Source organism: Aphelocoma coerulescens, chromosome 6, assembly GCF_041296385.1.
Source record: "Aphelocoma coerulescens isolate FSJ_1873_10779 chromosome 6, UR_Acoe_1.0, whole genome shotgun sequence".
NCBI classification, from domain to species: Eukaryota; Metazoa; Chordata; class Aves; order Passeriformes; family Corvidae; genus Aphelocoma; species Aphelocoma coerulescens.
Genome location: NC_091020.1, coordinates 33,313,041 through 33,325,460, shown reverse-complemented (window position 1 = coordinate 33,325,460; position 12,420 = coordinate 33,313,041). Strand labels below are relative to the sequence as shown.

The following is a 12,420-nucleotide window of genomic DNA, read 5'->3' as shown; positions in this document are numbered from 1 at the left end:
ATTAGAAAAAAAATAGAATATTAGTTCTCCTTTTTGTATTGCTAGCATTAGAGAATTTTCAATCCCAAGGCAGTCTCTTCAGTCCCTTTCCTAGTGATAATCCTGCTGGCTTTGGTCCAGCAGTGGCTGCCAAATGCCAGGGCAGTGTGTTGTCAACACAAAATCTACAGACATTCTGGGGCAGGAGGAAGTGTAGTTCCCATAATAATAAAAATACCCCAAAAAACTATTACATTCTTTGCAAAAATGCCAGAAATTCCTTTTTGGCTTTGTTTATGTCACTGGTTAACTTTGCCTTTCTTAAAATTCTGTTCCTTCTCATGCGTTCAGCACAGAAAGAAAAAGTAAAGAAAACTCTGGCAAAGTGTACATAGAGAATTTTCATTTCTCCAGCAGAATGGGGCTGATGCAGATGGATCTGATCTAAATATCCCCAAACAATAATGATGGTGGGTGCAGTCTCTACTCGGCATTCACAGCATTTGTGCCATGAACTGATCCATCACTTTGAGGTGCTCAAAACATGAAAATCCCACAATTCCATTTCTGGCTCAGAAAAGGGTTCCTATAGTGAAAATGATATCACAGCACAGGGAAGTATAAGAGAACAAGGAACTTTTGTTTCCATGGCAATCCAAGCTCCTTCTCCAGACACAAGCACAAAGGCAATATGCTGAATGATTATCTGAAGGTCATGTTGTTTTTAGGGGAAAAAGTTAGGGAGAATGCACTGGGATGAATTCCCCAGCCAGGATGCACGCTGCATTTCTAACCAGTTAAAATAAACAGCTGCTGAAGGAAATAATTGCCTTCATTAAGGGCATCAGTTTATTTTAAAATCTCTTTGCCCAAAGGGAACAGCAGCCTGCTCAGGAGGATATTTCGTACCATTATTTGATACGTTCAGAGACAAATTTTGAGATTCTGGGTATATTTGACATCCCTCACCTGGTAACATAATTACATTCCCTTTAAAGTTAAATGTATCTTAAAACTGAGTAAAATATCTCCATGTGAGAGCTTGTTTATGTTTCCAGTCATTTTTTCTTGGCAAGAACCACTCTTAAGGCTCTGCCTTATCAACAAAGCAAACAGGGCTTTAAATGCCAGGATACCCCAGGGATACACTCAGGGTATGCAGGTGAGCAGAACCTTAGTACCTGTCTCTGTCACACGTGTAAGAAACAGGCATCAAAGAGCCACATAAATGTTCAATGCAGTTTACTTTGTATTTCCCAGTGTCAGTTTTAGGTTTCCATTTCCTCTGAGATGGTTTGACCTTGTTGACAGCAGGGATAAATGCTTTATGTGACAAAGAAAATTACTTTAGAAAGTGTAATTCTCTCTTCTTGCTCCATTCTGTGCTTCATGATTTACTACAGAGCTGAAGTACAAAGGAACAGAAACTTCACTGGTGCTCAGGAGGAAAGTTATTTTTAGAGTCATTTTGTTGCCAAAGCATATAGAAACCTTATGTGCTACCTCAGAAAGTTACCCTGGAACTGCAAGGAAAACAGAGATGCCTGTTTTTTTGTGTTTCCAACCACGAAGCTTTGCTCCCACTAAAAGAATGATACACATTCCAAATGAGAAGTTGCAGGAGTTACTAAGCTGTTCGAAGTTGAATTAAACCTAAATGTGTCCTCACTGATTGAGTAGTATAAATCCAAATTAAGATCCTCAACAAGGACTGTGTTTACAGGTACAACTTTACCTTTCCTCAGTGAAATGCATTCCTGAATCTGCTCTTTCCAGGGTCATTTAGCTTGGAAAAGATCTCTAAGATCATCGGACCCATCCATTCCCCCAGCACTGCCAATCCCACCACCAACCCATGTCCCCAAGTGCCACATGCACACAGCTTTTAAATCCCCCCAGGGATGGGGGACCCCACCATTGCTCTGGGAAGCCTGTTCCAACACTTGATCACCTTTTCCATGATGAAACCTCCCCTAATATCCACTCTAAACCTCCCCCAGGCGGGAGGTTGCTAGGGGATAAGGAAGAGCTGGGAGTGCCTCTTTTTCCAGAAGTGTTGTTGAAATTGGCTCAAAATAGGTGCCTTGAGAAATGTTAACACATCTTAGACAGCAAACCATCATCTTCCAAACAAATCCTTCTTGGGAACAGAGGGGGAAACCCTGCTCATTTGCAGACCACAGCACGTTGTGTTTCGCTGCAGCAGGACAAACATTTAGAGCACAGTGTAGAATGACTTGTACACTCTCACTGGCATCATTTCAGGAGGGAGGGTGATGCTAGTTACAGTTGTTTTCTACAAAAATCTGAGTTTAATTTATCTCCTTCCACATCAACTGCAGCTTTTTACAAGCTATTGTGATACTTCCCGGGCAAAAGAAAAGGAACAGCCCTTACACCCAAAATATCTGAGCCCTCAGTGATCTTAATAGTTCTGTGCCACTCTTAGAAGAAAAACCTCCTTTCCTGTAAGTTGTTTCTAGGATGCTGACAGATAAAAGAGTAGTAAAAACATTTTATGGTGAAGCAGATCAAAATTCTGCCTAGAGACAGACTTTTGTGTGGTCCCAACTTGCTGAATTCATGCACATCCCAAAAAGAGAGGTGGGTCTGGAAGGGGAAGCAGTGAATCCATACTCACACCCACAGAAAGTATTAAAACCCTAGAGAAACAAATTTGGGGGAGCTGGTTATTTGCACAGGTTGATACCCAGGAATAGATATTGATAGGTGTGTTTAGATGAATTAATCTTTCTGAAGGCAATTACAGACAGAGAGAAAAGAGGGAGTTTTTTGTGGTGACTGCAGGAGGTGGAGCAGTGGGTTTGGTGCTGCCTGATGTCCTGCAAAGTTCTTCCCAGTGGAATGAAAAATTTCCCCAAATCACATTCCTCAGGTCTTTACCTAAAGCACACTCGACTTTGTGTTTTATGAAAATGCTTCTTGTTGTGCTTAAAAATGTAAATACTGATCTCTGTGTCTGTTTTTGAACATTACAGCGAGTTAAATAATGATTTGCAGCTAAAGCTCCTCTAGTTGCCAAAAAGCCAAGTCCTTAATGATGTCATGGAAAAGTTTATTTTTCTACTACTTCTCTAGGTGTGAGAGTGTTCATAATATTTGCAGAAGACTGGCTGTGCTGCAAATGGCAGCAAAATTAAACACACTTTCTGTAGCTTGTGCTCTGTCCTCAGAATTTAGGACCAAGGCAGGAGAGGACTGGGTGCTCCAGAAAGGGACAACAAAGTAAGAATATCTGTGAAATCACTAAGAGGGGATTTCCAGGATATTCAGCCTGCTCCACACACCATACCCAGTGGGACTTAGCTCCCACACTGCATCCAGAGGCAGAGGTGACAAAGACATCTATTACAGATAAAAGGGTCTGAAAAGTTTGAAGGGAAGAAGCTTTTCATCAAATAAAGTTTATTTATACCCATATAATTCAGCAAAGCAGTGAAAAAGAAAAGTATATTTTATTCTAGTTTTAAAAAATGAAAATTCCTATGTTTAAAATAGAAAAATGCACTGTTTTCAGATTTAAAGGGAAAAAAAAGTAAAAATTCAGGATAAAAATATAATTGTATTTTTCTAAGAGGAAGGACAACAGACACAATATAATCACTAAATTCCTTTTGGGATAGCAGCTGAGAAAGCAAGGATAATCATTGCATATATGGGACGGGATCACCCACTGCCTGGAAACCAAATATATCAAAAGATACAGGTACAAGACAGGAAATAATGCTTATTATGGTATTAAAATGCTGAGAAACACACAAAAAATGTGAGCACAAAGCCAGAATAAGGACTGGGGTAACAGAAGTAATGCTGTCTCCCAGATGACTGGACCGTGGCAAGAAATACAATATACATGATGAAAATATAAGCTGGTATTTTCAACACAGGAGTAAGAATTCATATTTCATGTGAGCCAACAGTTGCACATTTCCTTCAGCACTGAAGGTTATTTTGAGGTATGAAAAAGATGAAAGATAAGACTTTGCTCTCAGACAAATCGACTTCATTAACGACACTGGGTTGCGTGTGTGTAGCACAAAACATCCTGGTCTGCTGGGAAGATGTTCCAGTGAGAACAAATATCAGGATTATCCCAAAAATGGTGAGAAAAAGGGCCACAGATGAACCATGCTCTTCCTGGTTTTCAGCTGGGCTGAATCCAGGGAGCTGCCATGTACCCCAAGAGAAGCCTCTTATAACTTGGCACATGGTAAGTGTTGAGTTGTATTAGTTATAGATAACTTACATAAGTTGTTATAAAATAATAAGCTACTGCAAAGTATATCTAAAGCTATATTATTTAAACTATATTATTTAAACAAGCTATAAGTTACTATAAACTGATATAACTTTATATATAAAATATAGTCATATCTAGAAACTAAGTTAGATATAACTTTTTAGGTCATATATATGTAAATTAATAGAAACAAGAGAGGCTGAGAATGGTGCTGGAGAAGGATCCTACTTTGTAAAAGTTAAAAGGGGGGAAAAAACCACCACAAAAGGGAATAACTTCTATGGAATGAGGATTATTTGCCACAGTCTCACATCCCACGTATCCCCCCCGGGTGCCCAGGGAGGCAGTGCCAGCAGATGACCCCTGCCCGGCACAGGCTCGGCGTGCCCACCCCCATCTCCCAGGGGAGGGAAACACTTTGGACACGGGCTGGGAGGAGAAGGCTGCCTGCCAAGTTTACTTTTCTTGGAATAAGCGCTCTCTTGGATGAGCTGCGCGCAGGAGGAGTGGGGAGTCCGGGGACTGAGCGGAAACTGTCGCGTAACTCGGGCTGTGGGGAGAGCGGCCCCGAGAGCTGCGGGGCAGCGGAGGAAAGCGGCCAGCTGGGCATCCCACCTGCCACGGGCCGGCCGAGCGGGGAGAGTGTCCGAGTGTCCGAGCGTCCGAGTGTCCGAGAGTCCGAGCGTCCGAGTGTCCGAGCGTCTGAGTGTCCGAGCGTCTGAGTGTCCGAGCGTCCGAGTGTCCGAGAGTCCGAGCGTCCGAGCGTCTGAGTGTCCGAGCGTCCGAGTGTCCGAGAGTCCGAGCGTCCGAGCGTCCGAGCGTCCGAGCGTCCGAGCGTCCGAGCGTCCGAGTGTCCGAGCGTCCGAGCGTCCGAGCGTCCGAGAGTCCGAGCGTCCGAGCGTCCGAGCGTCCGAGCGTCCGAGTGTCCGAGCGTCCGGCTGTGCCACCCTGCCCCGTCCCCGCAGCCTGGTCCCGCACCGGCACGGGCTCCTTCCCCTGCCGCTCCCGCAGGGCTTTTCCAGCTGCCCGAACTCTGCTTGCCCTCTCTCCAAATAAAGTTCCAGGACTCGCAGAGGAGGCTCCTGCGAAAGCACGCGATGATCGCCCGTGGCCATTCTCAGCTCTGGCTCGCTCTCTGCACCTTTGGGCTGGCGCTGCTGGAGGATGTGGCCCGGGCTGTCCCCATGGACGATCAGGATTATTACCTGCAGGAAATTACCAACAGGGATCATTATTACTCCTTTCCATATCCTGGGGAAGAGTTCTTTCCTTTCACGGAGCAGCCCGGAGAGGAAGGACCTATTCGTGCTGCAGAGGCAGAGGAGCGCCCAGGGTTCAAACCGAGCAGGAAGGAGTTAAAACAGAAGAAAAACAACAAAAAAGGAAAATCCATTATTGAAACGCCACCAGGTAACTTTCCACCTTCTCCTCCAGAGTTTGGAGTCTGCTGAATCTCACGCTGACGGTGACTTTTAGCATTAATGAATATCCAGTTAATGGCAGTCTTGGTAATAATAAAACAAATGCGGTTGTGGTGATGATGATGGCAACACATTAAATTTTAATATCCCGCAGAACAGACCTGCAGAACTTTTACAGACTTTTCAACTCTTTCCCTTTCAAGTAAAGAGATTATTTCAGAGTCGGAATGTATTAATTCTGCTGTACTCTGGCTAGTCCGTGGGCTTTTCCTTCTTAATTATTCTTAATGACACTTGGCAACTGGCTTGCTGTGAAAGCTGCTGTTCTATAAGCAAAAGAACAGAGACAGATTTCCTAGTAAAAGGTGATTATATATAGTGACATCTCACCTTACCCACTGCCACTTTAATCTGAGAGGTTTCTGAATTAATTTCAATTCTAAACCTGTGAATTTCTCTGAGATTTCACTTTGAAGCCCCCCAGAGGAAGATATGTAAACAGAGATCTTCCTGTAAAAGGCTAAGCCCTAACAAGCTCAATTTAATTAAACAGCAACAGCAATGCCTTATAATAAAGAGGACACCCTTAATTCCATTTCCTAAAGTTTGCAGAAACTTGATCAGCTTTTACCACCCATTGTTCCCATTAACACCTAATTGCACCACCCCAAAAGAGTAATTCCTTTCTGTGTTCCCTGACTGTCTGGTAGGTACTTTACTGGTTTGGGATACTTAGGAGTGAGTTTGATCCATGAAGTTTAGAGTTGTAAAATTTGGGGCCAAATCTCACTTCCCTACAGCTGAGCTCCCCTTTACTTCAGGGGGAAGCTTCATGTTAATGACTGGGGTATATGGCACAAAATTTGTGATTTAGAGCCATCAGTGCAGCAAAACAGAGCATCAGGGGTTGTAGAGTGGCTTCAACTTTGTCCAGTTACATCCAGCAGATAGCAAACAAAATATTTTAAATTTATTGTTAACACCAACTGAATTAATTAACATTTGAGCAGCAAAGATATGGGCTTTTATACTAATAAATACTGATAAGAAAATGGAATTTCTAACATCTGGAAAGCTGTTTGTGGAGCAGGCAGCGTGGCTTGCCAGGGTCACTCAAGGCAGAAGTCAAGGGGGATGATGGCAAATGCACCTTGTCCAGGCAGCAGAGACAGGAGACATCGGTGTCCCTGTCCCCTCAGGGACCAGCAGCCACGCAGCAGCTTCCCAAGGGGATGATACCATCTCAAGGACTGGCTTATCAGCTTTACTATCTCAGTATGGTCATTGCAGTCTATGTGAGATCATCTGAGAGAGTTCTTGTTTCAATGTGTCATTTGTTTGGTTTTTTAAATTAAGGACAAAAAGGCTCCGCTTTCCCGGCAGACTGAATCAGGTGGATTATGATAGGACAAGGGGGAATCACTTCCCACTGCCAGAGAGCAGGGATGGATGGGATATTGGGCAGGAATTGTTCCCTGGGAGGGTGGGCAGGCCCTGACACAGGATGCCCAGAGCAGCTGTGGCTGCCCCTGGATCCCTGGCAGTGCCCAAGGCCAGGCTGGACATTGGGGCTTGGAGCACCCTGGGACAGTGGGAGGTGTCCCTGCCCATGGCAGGGGTTGGCACTGGATGAGCTTCTAAGATCCTTTCCAACTCAAACCATTCCATAAATTTATGATCATGGGAAACACTTGGATTTTAAAGCTCTGTATAGGCAGCAGGTTTTTGATTCCTCATTGTGGTGGAGACAATAGAGATTTCCATCCTGCAGTGGGATGTTCTGTGGTTCATCTCTGCTTTTACCTTTCCCGTTGGCTTTTTCCCAATTTCCCCAGCATCTGGGGATTCACACTTGCTCCAAACCTGACAGTGATGAGAATAGAGTCCAATCTATGAGGGCAAAGTTCATTTATCTTTACAGACTTGAATCTTCCTCGTTCTCCGCCTGCTGCACTGAGCACAAGGGCAGAGGCTCATGATGCACCACCAAAAGCAGCTAGAAGTGGCTCAATCCCTCCTTCCACAGCAAGTTTGGGCTCTTTGGACACAGCTGAGCTTTTCAGCTTTCACCAGCCATGTGCAATAAGAGGTTTCAAAGCCTCTGAGCTTTTAAAAAAATCACCAGAGGTACAACAAGCAACTGATCTCCTCCACCAAACTCCTTCTCCTTGATCCAGGATATGGGTGATTGACATCAACTCAGCAAACTGGCTGCTGGGCTTATTTATGTGGGAAAATTCAGTGGATTTCCCTGGGAGCAGCGGAACAATTTTGACTGCTATGGGCACAATAAGCCCTGAGGTGAATGCCCAGTGAGGAGAACGGTCACCATTTGTTACAGATGAGAGTGAAAACAGGACAGTTTTAGCAGGAAGTGTCAGGCAGTTTGAGCTGCAGTGTTAAAAGTTCTGGCTATAATATTTCAAATTTCTCCTTCCTCCTCACCCAAAGGCAGACAAGGGCCAGGTCCTGCCAGGGCAGTAACTCTGATGTTTAGTGCCATGTCCCCATGTCACCAGGGATCGGTTTGGAATGAAGATCTGAAAATCTGGCCCTCACAGAGATGTTTAAATACTGATACATACCTACATTTACTCACATTTGGATGTTTAGAGGCCAGCTAGAAACAATAATAACAGCTGTCAAACAGATATCAGTGAATAATAATAAATTGTAAATAAATCTGGCTGGGTAAGGATGTGCATTGTGCTTACATGTACACAACTGTATTTATGCATCCCTCCAGAAGTGGAATTACTTTATTGGCCATGCAGTAAATACCAAAATTTGGGGTTTGTGAGGCTCGCTGGCAGCCAGGACATGCGGGATTTATTAGTTGTAACAAACAATAGCCTGGCTGGGAGCTGGGATGAAGGAGGAGGAGGAATGGGAATGTGTGATGTGCCCTTTGGCTGAGCAGCTGGTCCTGATCAGCCCCAGCTTTGAATCAAAGTGGAAATCAACCGGAGCAGTCTCAAGGACATGGCACTAAACAGATGACACACACTCAATTTATTTCAGCTAATTACTGGAGGTGGCCAGAATATAGATATTTGCAGTATGTGAAATATTAATGTAGAAGGAAATCCAATTGATGCCAGTGGGTTTGCAATTTTTTTTATTTAAAATATTAGAATCAATATTTGCAAATACTCGATCCACGTAAAAGTAAAAAGTATCAATTGTCTCCTTGCTCTTTAAATGCCTCATAAATTAAGTGGTACTAGGTCATCCTTGGAAGGCAAACAGTTGGATTGACGGGTTTTGTGTATCTATAGAGATTTCCATTTTCTAATTCCATCCTTGTTTGTATAGGCCTCTGTCCAAAGCCCACTCAAATCAATGGAAAGAGTCTTGTTAACATCAATGTTTTGCTTTTATGAGGCTTTTAATAGAGTTTGATATATGGTGCCTCAGCTACCATCTGTGGGGCAGATCTCTTCAGAGTCTGGGGCTCTGACTACAGGCAAAAATTCATCATAAAGAGATTTATGGGGCTGAGGTGCCCAATAACACTCCTCAGTGTGGCCCAGATCTGCCACAATGAAGTCTGTAATTATTTTGATTTGATTTTCAAAACTTAAACTTGTAGTTCTTTTTCTGGCCATACCTCAATTCTGAATGCATTTAGAAAATAGAGGAGTAATATTTATTTATATGGCAGTGCTCAAAGTGGGGCTTAGAGCACATTTGTTCTGTATTTCACAGATCTCCCAGCGTTTCATCTCTGCACAACCCAACATTTGTCTGTGTTTAGCAATCAGGATTTCCTTTGTCTCATGTTATTTAGTGCTTTCCCCAGGCTTGATGAAACTCCTCAGATATGTCACTGTTTACTTGCCCCATATTTGTTTATTTTTCTGCAATGCTGCCACCTGTTCAGCAATGCAGTTCTTAAGGTTTTTGGTTTGTTATTTCTTTTTAATTCATGTAGTGCATAGGATGGGTCAGGTCCTCTCTGGGGCATGTGTGTGAGGAGGAGTAAGTAAGGGAAGGCAAGGAGAGGATAAAATGGACGGAGCAAGCAACCATGGAAATTATCCTGCAGAAAGAGCTTGACTTTAAAAAATAGACTGATAGTACTTTAATTGAGATGTTTATCAAGATAATGAAAGCTTGGAGGGAGAGCAATGGATGAATGAGGAGGGGAAGCTGAATCACAGGGATGCTGTTCAGGAAAAGCTGGAGATATTTTGGTGTGAAATGGAGGCGGAGATGTGACGAGTGTGTGAAGTCAAAAACATGACAGGTTTGTGGCGTTACTGGCACTCGAGTGGTGACTTTGTTCACTAGAAAGAAGAAATGAGAGAGTGACACATAAGGCATTGAACTGACAGCTGAAAGCACTTCAGAAGTGGTCACCAAGATACACCAGCACAGCATTTCTCATGTGCTGGGTATCCCCAGTGCTGCTCTTTTCTAGTCCTTTGGTATCCCCTCTCTTAAACCTTCCCTCTCTGAGCAGCCCAGACAAAGAGGAGCACTCCTGTGACCTAGAGCATAGATTTTAATTTTAAAGCTTTTGCTTAAACTTCTTACAATAGGGACTTTTAAGATTGAACTTGCTGGCCCTAGGTGGATATCCCATGAATTTTAATATGACCTGTATTGCATCCTAATTGCCATATGTGACAAGCAAAGATGAAAACATGTGGCTTTTAATGAGCTTTCTTTCATCTACCAGCCTCTATTTTCTCCTCAGCTCTTCTAAAATATGTAGGGTAGTGAAGTGTTCACCATTCCATTTAAGAGCCCATGCTTTAAAAAATGTCACAACAAAAGAGGACAAGGGATGACTCAGAACGAATAATGAGCAGTACCCTCAAAATTGGCCAAACCTTTTTGATTAGCATCATTCCTTACCCATGGCTTCAATGAATAATGTAACATGAGAAAGAAAATAATGGGAATAAACACATTTGATTATGCCAGAGAAAACCACTTTCAAAGATAATTCTTCCAGGAGCCTTTTCTGAATTCAACCTCATGTTTAAGATGAGAAAAATGTCTCTTTAAAAATACCTCTTTAAAAAAGGGGATGATTTCACTGAATAGATTTTTAATAGTCTGAACCTGAGCCTAGACTTGCTCCTGAAATGCCAGCACAATATGAGACACTCATTAGCTGAATTCAGTCTTGGGGTTTAGTGTTATTATCTGTTCAGTGAGCTGGCTAGACAGGTCAATCCCATGGCTCACAACCAAATTTCACTTATTTCTTTTGGGTTTGGAATGAATGTTTCTGTCAGCTACATGAACTTTGAATTTGTCAGAAAGATGAAGTAGTGGAAGTAGAAGCTGTGGTACAGAAGAAGTAATTTCCTGAATTTTCAATACCTGAGCTGGCATTTTTAAGTCTTGGCCCAATTTGCTGTCTGTGTAAAAAGCAAACTACCAAAAGATTGGTGGTCTGAGCACAGAGTTGGGATTTAAGTGTCATATTCACACAGTGGTTTCTCGTGATTTTATTGTTATTATGCAAAGGATGCTCTAGGTTTGGTCTTGTCAGGCTCTGCTGAGGTGATGTCTTGTGGGATTATGTGGTTTATGGAAATATAAATATGTGCCTTTAACACTGGGTACTCAAGGAAAATGGGAACAAGCAAAGCTCTGATCTAGCCAGAATTACTTGCCTTTTACAATGCACTTTTAAATTCAGTGCCTGGACAATGAAATGAGAATGTTCAGAGGAAACTGTGGGCAACCCAAAGATGAGTCTCCACTACTGCTGCTGTCTGATTATTTTCCTGATGACAATTCCTGAGCCACAGCTCACTGAGTGCATTTGTCTCTTTCAGGGTCAAGCCTTGCTCCTCTAGTGTCTTTTTCTGGCTATTTCAGCTTCAAAAGCTGTTTGGTGGGCTGTTTGCATATCTAATCAAGCAATGAGAAACACCTACATTAAACCATTAATAAAATACACTGCAATGTTAATTCATTACTTCTGATGCAACCACAATTATAATTTCCTTGTGGCACAGCAAAAGGAACATTTCTGATTCCATTCCCCTGTGGTTTTAACATCCCACTGTGGGCAAGAACAGGGTACTCTGGAAGTCTGCTGTGTGCTGGAAGGGATGGAGCACTATCAGAGAGGAGCAAGGCGTTTTATTCTTCGTGCACTCACCAGGGAGGGCTAAATCGACTTGACAGGTGTAAAAGGAAAACTGTTTCTCTTTTCTACCCGTAGCTAAAAATGGCAACAAAAAAATGGTGAGAAAAACAAGAATAATGAAGAGATGCCAGATGGTGACTCAGGGAGTCAGAGTGCCTGTGAAGGCATCAGAGGAAGTGTGTGGGGATCACCTGAGGCATCTTCAGAGCTCTTGGGTTTAGCTGTTAATCTCTCCAGCCCTGCCCGAATTGAATTACAAAGGATATTCTGGTGAGTCTGCTGACAGATATCTGAAGTCCTGCTTTGGACACAAAATGCTTCCCTTCTGGTGGGGAACATCCTGGTGGTAGAGAGCAAGGCCTTGCACAGTATCATTATGGGTTAAATGGAGACAAGGAAAGACCAGGGCTTCATTCCTCATTTTCTCAGTGGTTTACATCATTTTTCTAAACAAAAAAGGGCTTTAAAGACTTTCTGATTCTGGAGGGGTGTTTAGAGGAGCTGTCTTATAAATGGGAATCAGCCCCAATACACTGTGAAGCATATTTTATAACAACACATTTTGAAGAATTACATGAGATTATACCAGTCTGTCAGAGGTGGAGAAACTCCTTTTACTCTTGGCTTAGGAAGAGTGAATCATT

General features: G+C 42.9%; 1 protein-coding gene across 2 annotated transcripts in view; it reads left to right on the top strand.

Moving 5' to 3' along the window:
• The first annotated feature begins 4,426 nt into the window (after positions 1-4,426).
• Positions 4,427-12,420, top strand: part of CPXM2 (carboxypeptidase X, M14 family member 2) — a 66,807-nt gene continuing 58,813 nt past the window's right edge. The window contains exons 1-2 of one of the 2 annotated variants that reach the window (XM_069020220.1): positions 4,427-4,900; positions 5,140-5,650. In XM_069020220.1, the coding sequence (XP_068876321.1) occupies positions 4,727-4,900; positions 5,140-5,650 (685 nt within the window). In that variant the 5' untranslated portion in view covers positions 4,427-4,726. Of the gene's footprint in view, positions 4,901-5,014; positions 5,651-12,420 lie in introns of those variants that run through there. The other variant, XM_069020219.1, reaches the window with a different exon arrangement.